The sequence below is a fragment of the Falco punctatus genome (genome assembly GCF_963210335.1).
Source record: "Falco punctatus genome assembly, chromosome: 10".
Lineage (NCBI taxonomy): Eukaryota > Metazoa > Chordata > Aves > Falconiformes > Falconidae > Falco > Falco punctatus.
The window spans coordinates 23068479-23080704 of record NC_137590.1 but is presented as its reverse complement, the minus strand read 5'-3'; the positions used below and the strand labels follow the sequence as shown (position 1 = coordinate 23080704).

Genomic DNA, 12226 nt, shown 5'->3' with positions numbered 1-12226 from the left:
GCATTTTAATGTTTTCATGTGTTTTCATCATTTCCATTGTTTATTTTCATCTCAAATTTAAACATTTTTCAATATTAACAAAAAATAATCTTTATTCAAGTAATTTTAATGGGACCATTACCTTAAGTTACTACAGTACAAGAAAAATTTTGAAGGACTGTCCCCCCCCTGCATTTTGCTGCACATTCCTAAGATTTTTTTTTTTTTTCCTTAAAATCACTTTAGATTCATGTGTAATTTTTTGGTGTGATTTTTTGCATGGGTTCTATGTTCTGCCAGGTTTTATTTTTCTTTGCTGTTCCTTTTTCAGTTGTTTCATACACAGATATAAAGTAACAAAATGAGGGACTGGGACAATTTTTCATTATTTTTTTTAACAGGACTTTCAGAATCAAATAAATTTCTTATGCATATAATTTTATTAAATATTTTATGAAAAAAAATAAACCTTAACCTTCAATGAAAAGGTGTTAACTCCACTTTTAACTTAGCTCTTATAATGTTTTATCACATGATGTACTTGTAGCATCCCTGAAACCAAATAGGTTTTAAGTCCTGTACAGGTTACTGGAGAAAGCGAACAGAGACAGTAATGGGTAGTCTAAGCCAACTTAAAACAATGAAACTTTCAGTCTCCATTCAACTGGAACATGTTGGGTTATAAACAAATGGCATCTTTCTGGCTGTGTAAAGGCCAGGTCAGGCTGTGTAAAGAACATAGAACACAGGAGAAACTACATCAGCGACATCAAATTGAGTGCCAAATATCAACAAGATTAAGTGTCAGCTACACATCTTAAATGTGTTTTCTAACAAGTGTCCAAAGAATTCAAAAGAAAAGCTAATAAATCTACTTATATACATAATAAGAACATGTAGAATGAAGAGTAAAAACTTACTGTGATCCAGTGAAGCGTTCCAAACTGAGGTTCAAACCAACCAAAACCAAAAGACAACTGACTTAAAACCTAGGAATATGGACTTGCTCCCATTGAAGTTCATGGCAAGTTTCCATTGGTGTCAGTTTTGTAGGAATGATCTCTAATACTGCAGTTTAATGTCTAATCTATATTACTGTTATTTTTTGGCAGAATTCAACTTGGAATGCAGTAGCGTGATATGAAAAGGGTGCTTTGTTTGCAAACTTGGAATGGAATCTGACTTGGACTAGATTGCACAATAAAGAAGCCAGCAAAAGGGAATTTGACACTCACCATTCTGGCAGAAAAACAAGTTTCTCAAAACTAAAAGATTAAAAATACTTTTATATTGTTATTTGAAATTTAAATCCAAAGGAAGAAAACGTGAGTGTTAAAACTGTGCCAGATTACTGGGATCTTTGGTTAATGATCATTACCTTCTTCAAAGTCGTTTGAAGCTAGTAAAAAAGCCTGTATCTAAAAATACTGCAGAATTTTAAAAAGTTTCACTGGCTACAAAACAGAAAATCTATTAATCCTTTACACCAGCATGTGCAATCTCAAACTGTCTGTGACAAATCCTGTATTTCTTCCTCTTTCTGAGGTATTACTGAATTAATTTCAAGTTCTCAATCCCTATTCAGCATAGTACTTAAACGTGTTCTCAACTTCATACACATGAGAAAACCTAAATCCTTATCTAAATTTGACTTCATCGTAAGTTAAGCATAAGTTAATGACAGAACAAGCGCTCTGGTGTTTTGTTGAACTAGGAACTTGACTTCTACAGATGGGAAGGAGTCCCTCTGACTTCTTTTGTTCTCACAAGTGCTAAATCCTGAGTTTTATCAGGTCACAGTTGTGTGCCTTTAGCAAGATAGGAATAACAGTTATTTGAAAGCAAGAGCTACCATTTTGTCAATTCATTACTCAAGGATAGTACATGTGGAGAGGAAAAGGGAAAATGGGAAGAAGCATAGCATCAGAGTCATAACCTACTACTGCAAATTGATATGATTAGCATATTTTCATTATTATTACCATAAGCATATACAGAGAAGAGAATAAAAATTAAGTTTGGATAGTACACTCCCGCTAAACTCACCCAGATTCTAATGCTAGCAAGTATTTATATTGATGATTAGCTTCGTACTTTGGGAGTTAATATATTACATATGAAATCAGAAACACAACACGGGGATTGGAAATATCTGTTAATCAAATTAAGTACTACGGACATTAATGGTTTCCTCAGCCCAGTTCAGCAATATCTCTTAGTCATGACTTGGCAATTCAGTCATCGTGAAGTCTTTCATCTGTTTCCTGACCCGTCAAATAGTATCACTCAACACAAAACAGGAGAAAGGCTATTTTAATGCAGTGGATGTTCTTTCCAGCCAAACTGAGAGGAAGTTATCAGCTTTGTTTCTGAAGACTTTTGGTTGCCACTGATCAAAGACATAGCAAATTCAATGACCTGAAGTTAGAAGGAACTACCACATGCTACTAATTCCTTGGGTCAGTTAACCCACTGTAATTTATTTATTCCCCAACAGCATCATAAAAATAAGGTGGTGTTGGTAAACCAAAAAATATTTTCTCCTCCCAATCAGTGATATCATTTGCAAAGTGGAAGGCAGCAGACACTAGCAATTCACTTCAAAATAAAACGTAAAATCTTTACCCTAATAAAGAGGATCTTCTCTCCAACTCTGTATCTTCCTTGTGAAAGACGCTCCACACAGAACTTATTAGGGCACTTACAAGGTGGATCTTCAGAAATGTGTTTAACCTGAAAAACCCAGAGGTAATTAATAGAAACCACTTAAAATAGGACATGTAGCAAAACATTCAAGGTGGCATTTGCCATAACACAGTATCACTAATCTAAGTCTCCATTGATGATATTTTATTACTTTTTCTTAATATTTCTGTAATCCCAGGCTAGGGTGCTTCCAATATCAAGAACGATTTCGTAGCTGTGATGAGGTAAGAACAGAGACAAGTGTCACACAGCTCAACATGAAATTCGCACTGTTTAACTGAAGTCAGACTGTTAATTTGAGTTCAGCAACAAAATTTTGTAGGTGTGTTCTCAGTATTTTGTGATTAATCAGCTCAACTGTCACAGTGCTAACATAGCTGACAGGCAAAACGAAGCTGTCCTAACAGAGTATTTTCCCTTATAAATAAATATAATACAGAAGCATCTTGCTTATCAATAAAAGGTGCTGCCCAATACCTTCTCTTGGCGCTTTCAAACAGTGCCCTAACGTTAAAAAAAAAGTATACAGAGAATAATACTGTGACATAATCACAAAGCTATGCCAAGATGCTCCCTAGTGTTGTTAACTACCTTTTGATCATCTCCGCCTTAGGGCATTAGTGCAATCAAGGGCAATTTAAAGCCCTCTCAAGAATATTCTATCACTGCCAAACCTAACTATATAGCCCCAACAACAGGGGCTGAGAAAAGACAGATGAAAACCACTTTCCTGCTTTTTATTAGTTGCATCAGCTGGACTTCTGCCTGTTGTGAAAACTTGACCTTGCACGTGCTACCAAAGGCATTAATGTTTCGTAGAAGTGTATTTTGGACTTTTCGGTGATTTGAAAGCAGCAGAACTATCAATGCCAAAATAGCAGATCTAGTTGAGAAACTCTTATTTGACATTTAAATTGCACTGCTGCATAGGAACAGCAATAACAAGTGCAGCATTTTCATACGCTGCAGTTTTCTTGGATGAGTGCTGACCTAGTATGTCAGTGTCAGACAATACAAAATGCCAGAGGAACTTCCTAGAGTTTTTGACCACTTCAAATAATATTTCAAAGACCTCTTCAAATCCAGTTTGTAAACTGAGGCCGGTAAAAATGGTCTGAGGTCCGAGAAAGGATATTCTCAGAATAGCTAACAAATTAAAGTCTTAAACTGATTCAGAAGAGAAAAAAAAAAAAAAAAAAAAAAAAAGGAATCAGGGCAAAGCTACGGCACTGTAATAGGTGTTTTGGTTATCTTGAATAAACGAACAGAAAAGCTTCTGAACTACAGCAAATGTTTTTCAGATCTGCTTTTAGAATAAAGTTATAGTATGTTAAATACACCAGAATGAAATTAAAGGTTAACCAATTATTGTTTCTATACTACAATAGAAAACAAAAACGCTTTTGAAACTAGCCCTGTTGACCAATTTAAAGGCTTTCCATTTATTTCTGAAATTGTTCAATGTTGTTATTTGACTAACTTTATTACTTGTGGAGTATTTTATCATCATTATCCTTACATTATTATTTTTTTAAATCAGAGCATAATATTTTTGTAAAAAATTTCTTTCCATATTAACGCTTAGCAGAAGAACACACACACAAGTGTTTCTCAAGTATCAGATGAGCTGTCCTCAATTTGAATGTACAATCACTCAACTATTTTATGATTTATTATTCCAGTGATTTTCATCAACATGGGTGAGTGTCAGGCTCTATTTCTGGAGAATCAAACTATTTAGGCAGTCAGTATACAATAGGGTAACTTACACAAAGTCAGTGGTTGATGACTTAAATCCAAGCGCAGGCTGCTGAGGATGCAAAAGTTGCATTCCTGTATCGCTTGGAAAGTGGTACCAAGACTGGGACTGTGCCTACAGGACTGTTTGGCAACAGCCCTCTGAACGCTGCCCAATAATTAGCAATTTCTGACATAATACCCTATGGTATTTAACACCTCTCTGATTTGGAAACTGAAAATGGATAGCGTGAACTATGCCTTAATAGCTGTTTTTACCGGGGTTCATCAAACAAAAACCCAGAACAGCCAGACGGAATATGTCCAAGGTTGTTGTTTTGAACTGTGTAAGCAAAATAGAGCCATCTCTGGCCGGTAGAGAATGGAAGCCAACAGATTTATACTGGTGTAAAACAGAAGATAATGAGCCCTTCACTGCTGATCCTGCTATTGAGGCTTCCATTACATTACTATCCCAAAGGATACAGAAGTATTATTGAGTGGAATTTGGAAATCAAATAAGGAAGCAGAGGGAAGAATTATATCCTATTTTATTTTGTGTCTGGACTATATGAGCACTGCTGCTATTTTATGGTGTGAGTGTCTGGGGCAGAGCAGGTCAGGAATCTAGCTGGATGAATTCCACTCTGTTTCTATCCCTACTGCTTTCTAAATTAAAGGAGATGGTTGGAGACAACCTTCACACTCTGTTCTGTTCCTATAAGATACACGGTCTCCACCCTCCCTCTACACATAACTGTTCTGAATTCTGTTGAAACTTAAGCAAGTGCTTTTGCAAAGTTGAGGAAGAAATACAAAATCTAAAAAAACGTTAAAGGTAATTATTTGCATCAAACAGTACAAAGTATTTCAATAAAATGGATGACCATAATATTCCATCTGCTCTTTGTAACAAAAAAGTGGCACATGGATTTTTCAAGAAGTGCTTTGTAACTCCCAGGTGGCACATCTACCTTGTAATATAGCAGTTACTATAGTAACTGCTTCTTTTTATAGAATATATTTGTACTTTTCAAGTTTAACCTCTTCATGGTCTCAAAATGTATCCTTTTCATCTAATTCCAGCTACTTCAAGTGAACCCCTCTAGGGTTTATATCAGAGAAATGAACACTGCATTGTAATGCAAAGACTTTAACAAAATTCAAAGCAAGATTCTTTCTTCCCAACGAGGCAAAAAAAAGCTTGTTTTTTTACCACGTGAGAAACATACAGAACAGCAGCATAAAAATTAGGCTGAGATAACTTAGAAGCGTTTGTTAACATTCAGTAGAAGTCAGTATGGGCCAAATCTCCTAGTCCTGACTCAGTCCTTTTTCAGACAAAACACCAAGTGGGAGTTGATGAATAAGAATTGAACAGAGAAAGAAAACGGAGTAATAAGAAGGGAACTTGGCCCTAAGCACAAAGCTAGCCTGAACTGCAGATCTCCTACACAGTGTGACATTTTTTCCAATCTTCAGGCATAAATAATTGTGGTCAAAAATAAATTAACTCTATCAGTCTGCAAATCTTTAAAATTCAGTCAGATGTTAAACTCAGCCTTCTGTGTGCCTTGCGAGTAAGCGCATACCAGAATGGGTCAGATAGGAAGAAGCTTCCTCCCACAACTTACAGCATCATCCAACAGTTTCCCTGTGCTCTTTTTCCCAGGAGACTTTGTTGGTGACGGTGAAGGAGACGGAAGAGGGGCTGAAAGTGTTTCCTCTTGTTCAATTTCTTTTTCCAGCTTTATTAATCCAGGAGGCTCCACGCCAAACCTTTTGGAAACATGCAAACAAATTACTAGTCCTTATAAGGTATTACATTTTTTAAAACAAAATGGTGAAAAGAATTTATACCTTCTATATTGCCCTACTGTGCAATAACAGAATGCTACACACACTAGTAAACATGTATAAAGTTTATCAAATATTAATGCCATCATTCCCAATTAATACAAAAATTAATTTAGATGGAATCTCTCAGTCGATCAAATTGACAGGAAATACAGGTTGTTTCCAGCTTTTCTGTCTGATAACATATATATTGGTGAATGACTAATTTATGACCAACAAAAGGCCTTAAAAATCGTTATGCCGTGTAGGACAGATTCAAGTTCAGTACATTTGTGCCTTTTTTTCCTCCCCACTTGTTTTTTTTCCCCTCCAAACAAAAACCTTTCAAATTGCTTGACAATTTATGTTTTGTGTTTGTATTTTTCAAAGAAATCCAGACGAAAAGGGATTAAAAGTTATCCTTGTCTCAAATATTGCACTGAATTTATAGATAAATACATTGAGACATGGCCACTATTTTTCAGAAGTGGCTAATGCTTTTTCTAACTGATTTTGGACAGGTAATCTTCAGATCTCTGTTTACAGTGGCAAAACACTTGTACCTCCAACTAAAACAAAATACATGCAACTTCGGCATGGAGCATCTCAAACACGGCACTTGGAAAGTAAGTTCTTTAAAACAATCTCTGGTTTTGAAAGTGTCACGCAAGTGATTAAACCAGTATCTCACAGCAAGAAGCAGAGCTTGGACAGAAGTCTAAAAGCCCATCTCATTTTCCTAATCACTGATAATTCCTTTCTGGTTTGTTTTGTTTTTATTTTGCCAACAAAATCCAGAAAAATTGAAAGATTTCCTTTTTCAGAGGAGGACTTCAGCTTGGAAAAGTAATCATGCCAGGTAGGCTTCTCACAGCAAACCACTTGCATAAATGAAAAATACTTTCTTCTGTAGCAGAAAAATCCACAGCCTAGATGCAGAAATAGGCTGGTTTATCTAGGTAAACATCTGGACACTAAAATGTTTAGCAGTAACAAATGTTTTATGAAAATCTCAGCTAAATACCATAATAATGTTATAAGTGTGCCAAGAAAGGGCATAAGTGCATATATAATATTTTGCATTTTCCTGATAGCTTTTAATTTAGTTACACTACTGCCTAGAAATTAATACAAAGAAAATCAAGAACCAAATCTGTGCTTGTATTGGCTTCTAACTGGTGCGGTCTGCCTAATGAAAAGCCAGCCAACACTGAAGCAAGCACTTATATACAATCCATTTACTTCCTGTCTGCCTGCAGATGCCGACAGGCTGTAAATCATTAAATTCCCACTAGGCTCTAAACCTACACCTGCATGCAGCCTTACTCATCAAATAAAACTCCTACACTCCAAGCAATGCTGCTTCTTTCTTTCTACTGCTTCCCATAATTTCCAATTTTTGTCATAATTACTGAGTTTTAAAGTTCCCTGTACTTCCAATATTCTGAATTCCTCTGGTGATGAGTTGAAAAATAAAACCAACGAACAAATACACACACGCATATTTTTTCCCCACACATTGTATCAACCTGCGGCAAAGTTGCTGGAAAGCTGAAATGCTAAAACCCGCATCTTTTCTGGGAGGGGTAGAGGTGCAAATTCTGTTCTGGAAGGTACTATGAGAATTTCCTTTTCTGCTTTTTCCTAGCCTGCCTTCTCATAACTCCAAATGAAGCAACATTCGACTGTAATGTGATCTCCAACAGACTTCTTAGAGCACCACTTCCCACTTTTACCAAGGAAAAACTGAATACAATAGCAGAAAGGTCTTGAAATTGCTCAACAGTAATTTCAAAAGACCTGTGGGTATTGTTTAACACACACACCAAGTTCCCTAGTTACCCAAGAACTTCATTCTTTCTGCAGAAAAGATAATTTAGCTGTTTTCCATTGTATAATCTCTGACTTGAAAATAATTTGGGATAAAGTTGGACCTGTGCAACCCACTGCAATAGTCCCGTGTATTGTCAATGCTTGCTTACACCCTGTGGGACACTTCCCTCTCTCATGGGAAGTTCTCTACCCACACAATATCTGCCGGTGCATAAAATGGCCCATTTTAGCTATTGAAATTTCACAGATAACCTCAGAGTTTCGTTTTCATAAACAACTGGAATCCAGGATAGTTTATGAGGTGATGCTATTTTTATTGGTACCTAGATATGAACTGCCACACTGTGAGCCAAGTGGTCACACCAGTTTTCCACTCACTGCACAGTCCAGCCAGCCAGCCCACGTCTCTAATTTGGCTAATCGGACACTATGAAAGAACATGCTAAAAGCACTGCTAAAGCATAGGGCAATTATCAGCTGTCTCCTCATCCACAGAGTATCTGTGGATTGGGTTCAAGTTTAGCAGAACAGAGCTCAACTCTACCTCCTCCTCAAACAATCCCCTTTCCTGCTCACATGTGCCTCAATCCCGAGGTTATTTTCATTGAGAAGAAGGGCCTAAGATGATTTATAGGAATTCTAGACCCTAAAGACTAACAGTAATCTAGCTCGGCAAAGTGCTAGGAGCTGGCTCCTTGTGATGAATAAGCTACTATGAACATCTTTCTGCTTCTAAAACAGAAAAGGAAGAGAAAAGAAAGAAGTTATTCAGCATCTTTTACTATTTTCATTCTTTAAAAACATACTGAGGCACCTTTTCCAAGATCTCTGCAGCTCCTGCACTGGAAAGCAGACTTCTAAGACTGTCAACTGACCCAGTTTGCCTTACAAATTTGGCAAGCATGCACCCTGCTTCTCTCCTGTGTAAAGCGGCACAATGTCAGTTTATTGTGCTCTTTCCTACGCTTAGTGGAGGCAACTATCCATTCTCCTTTTCCATATAGTTCTAGTTTACCACACAGCTCAGGCAAAATTGGCATCACATATTTGCTTTTCAATTTTATTAACCTCATGTTCCCCTTCAAAAGTTTCTGTGCACCTTGGAAACTCACGGGATTATAAATGGGGTTTTGTTTGTTTTCAGAGATATTAGAGCAGGAACAAGTAGAGACACATACGTTATTAGTCCTCTAAGCTATAAACAAAAATGAAATACAGTAACATAAATATAATATATACAATAAATCAGTGGCATGTGGCAATATACATGTATTATAAATGAAAAATGTTTTCATTGATTATGTGTATCTATCCATTTGTCTTTGAGATATCTTTTTTATTTATTAATTCAATATTTGTTTTCATGCCTGGAACAGAGAACGTGAGACACGGAAGCTTGAGACAAAAGACAAATATAAAGGGTAAGATTCTATCTTAAGTCCCTTGTAAATCTGTTCAGAAATCAAATCTTATTGCAAAATGAAATTAATCTAACTCAACCGACTTTAGCAGAATAGAAAGCTGTCTAAACACTGGCCTGCATTCTCTGAGGAAGCTGGATACTATCAAGTAATGAACCCATGGCAGCCATTTCTGACAGCTATGCCCTGGGCATACGGTCTCTGAATGCTGGAAGGTCTACCTCCAAGCTGGGGATCTTGCAAGCACAGTTTCTTGCTCATGAATTAAGATTCATGAACATCAATTTCATTGAGCACCTACAGATCACAACACTTCCTTATCCATTGAAAGTTAAATATTTTTTTTTTTTTTTTTACTGGATCTAAGCTTTAGAGATAAGAAAAATCTTGCAACGTGAAAATCAACATTTTCTGGTCAACACAATTCCTATGCAAGCTTCCACCAGCACAGAGGACTTTTCTGAAACTTCACCAAGAGACAAATTACTAGTTAAGCAGCTTCCCAAGCAAGTTGCATTCACAAAACAGGAATACTCATAATGCAATTTTAATGTGAAAATGCTAGTTCTTAAGCTAAGAATAAACAGGCATCTCCTTTGCCTTGATTGTAACCACAAGAAATTCTTCTGAAATTAATGCAACTATTTGTACGGCAAGGCAGTCCAATTTGATACACATGCATGAATGCAACTGCAATTTACTTGCAAGGCTGGGCAGCAACACTGCTGTCCATGTATGTTAAATCTGCATCTGCAAAAAGGGAAAAATCACACTCTCATTACTGTCATTTTGATTGTCGAGCGAAAGTCACTTGCCTTGACATCAAAGATAATACTACGATGTATTGAAGGGCCAGTCTGGCTAGAAGCATCTGACAGTGATAGAATGCAGACTGTTAACTCAGTTCTCGTATTGCTTCTGTTGGTGAAAATCAGGTCTAAGTTTATTTAAATAAATAAGAGTCAGTGTTGCTTAGGTCAGATTTTGGTTATGTTAAGATCAATTTATTATCAGTGAAGTTAATGAAATCGCAATTGTCTAGAGAGAGATCTGACTGTCAGAAGAAGAAACAGCTCAAAGCTTTATTTAGAAAAAAATTCTTAACTCTTTCCTCTCTTAATAAGTCAGCCAACAAATACCTTCATCGAGGTGATGGGACAGAGATTTCATTATATTTGTTAACAACTGCCCACAAGCTAATCTTGAGTGACACCAAGACAAGCATTCTCCTTAAACTTAATGACAATAAAAGTTTGCTTGAGATGTGCTGATTTGGTAAGTCTCTCAATAGCCACTGCTGTCAAGAATGCAAATATTTCTTCATTCTTTAAATATTTTCACCTACCTTGCTGCAATCCTTCCAAGTTCCAACAAACAAAGGCACACTTCTCTTGGCTGCTTGTGGAGAACTGGAAAAGCAAAATGAAGATGGAACACATTTATAAATAAAATTTGTTTTAAAGATCTTAGTGATTAATAGAACCTTATTGTCAACATCTGTAACTCTTGACTCAGAAAAAATTTGGTTTTCTTTGGCTTGCAGTGGATTTTTACTAGAATAAAAAGGATGCGATTGAGGAGTGGTTCTCAGAGTGCAGACGATTTAGGCAGTTCCCACTTCATAATCCTTTACTTCCTTTGAAAACACCATTCTAAATCTAAATCACCGAGTAATTATTTGGGCTATTTGGTAACATGCAAGCCATTCATAACAATTTTAAAAATAATCAAGAGCTCTGGCAGAACACTACAATTTGTAGAATGTCAAAAATAAATGGAAGTAATACTTTTCTCACAAACTAAAAGAATTTCTATCCCTTAGATCACTATTTTTCTTAGATTATTTAAAACACAAAAGTAATGAAATTGTATTAAGACAGACATATTTCATTACAAACTAAGCCCTGAATTCATTATACATCTACTCTTAGAGCAAATATGAAACTGGAATACTTTAAGAATTCAGCTCATCATAAAATAAAAAAAAACCTAAAACCAAACAAAAAAAACCCCTTCTCTCTGTTTATTTACACACATCTATGCACATTTTCATGCCTGGATTCTACAGAAGATACAGGTTTTAAGCTTCAAAAGCAGCCGTAACACAGCACGAACTTCTCTTTAAGAAATACCACCATCATCCAAGATAATTCCTTCCCCCCCTCCCCACCCCCCATTTTGTAGGTTATGTTCTGTAGAGAAGTCCAGCAAAATATAATAACAAAATCCAAAATCAGTAACTGAGGAAATGCCTGTGGCTGTTTGCATAATCCACTCCCCAAATGTCCAGAAAGAAGAAAGGAATAAAGAAGGAAGAGGGGAAAAAAACCAACAACAAAAAAAAAAAGCAATTATGAGTACGTGGTCAACTTCTCTCCAGAAATACTTGTTGCAGTAAAACCCTCATGTTGCAGATAAAATTCAGGTTTTAGAAATTTCCACAATAATTTGAAGATTTGTACTGTATAGTTCAGATTGAATTGACACCCAAAAAAATGGTGTGTGAATATTCATACTAATCAGAAGAAACAGCATCAAATCTGATTTTTTTTTTTTTTATGAGTTAAGGTCAAGACATCTGCTGTATAAGCATTTTGGTTATCTAAACACTCACCTAACTCAAATGCATGAAGAAAAAAATACCATGCCTGAAAAAGATATTTCAATGTCTAGTTAAAGCTCTAAAAGTTATTTCTTTGTCCTATATTGTACGC

General features: G+C 36.1%; 1 protein-coding gene across 7 annotated transcripts in view; it reads right to left on the bottom strand.

Moving 5' to 3' along the window:
• GAS2 (growth arrest specific 2) overlaps positions 1 to 12226 on the bottom strand; it is a 105906-nt gene that overhangs the window by 43122 nt on the left and 50558 nt on the right. For all 7 annotated transcript variants that reach the window (XM_080405378.1, XM_080405379.1, XM_080405377.1 and 4 more), the window contains 3 exons: positions 10858 to 10921; positions 6057 to 6201; positions 2605 to 2712 (listed from right to left, as the gene is read on the bottom strand). In XM_080405378.1, coding sequence (XP_080261504.1) covers positions 2605 to 2712; positions 6057 to 6201; positions 10858 to 10921 — 317 coding nt within the window. The remainder of the gene's footprint in view (positions 1 to 2604; positions 2713 to 6056; positions 6202 to 10857; positions 10922 to 12226) is intronic.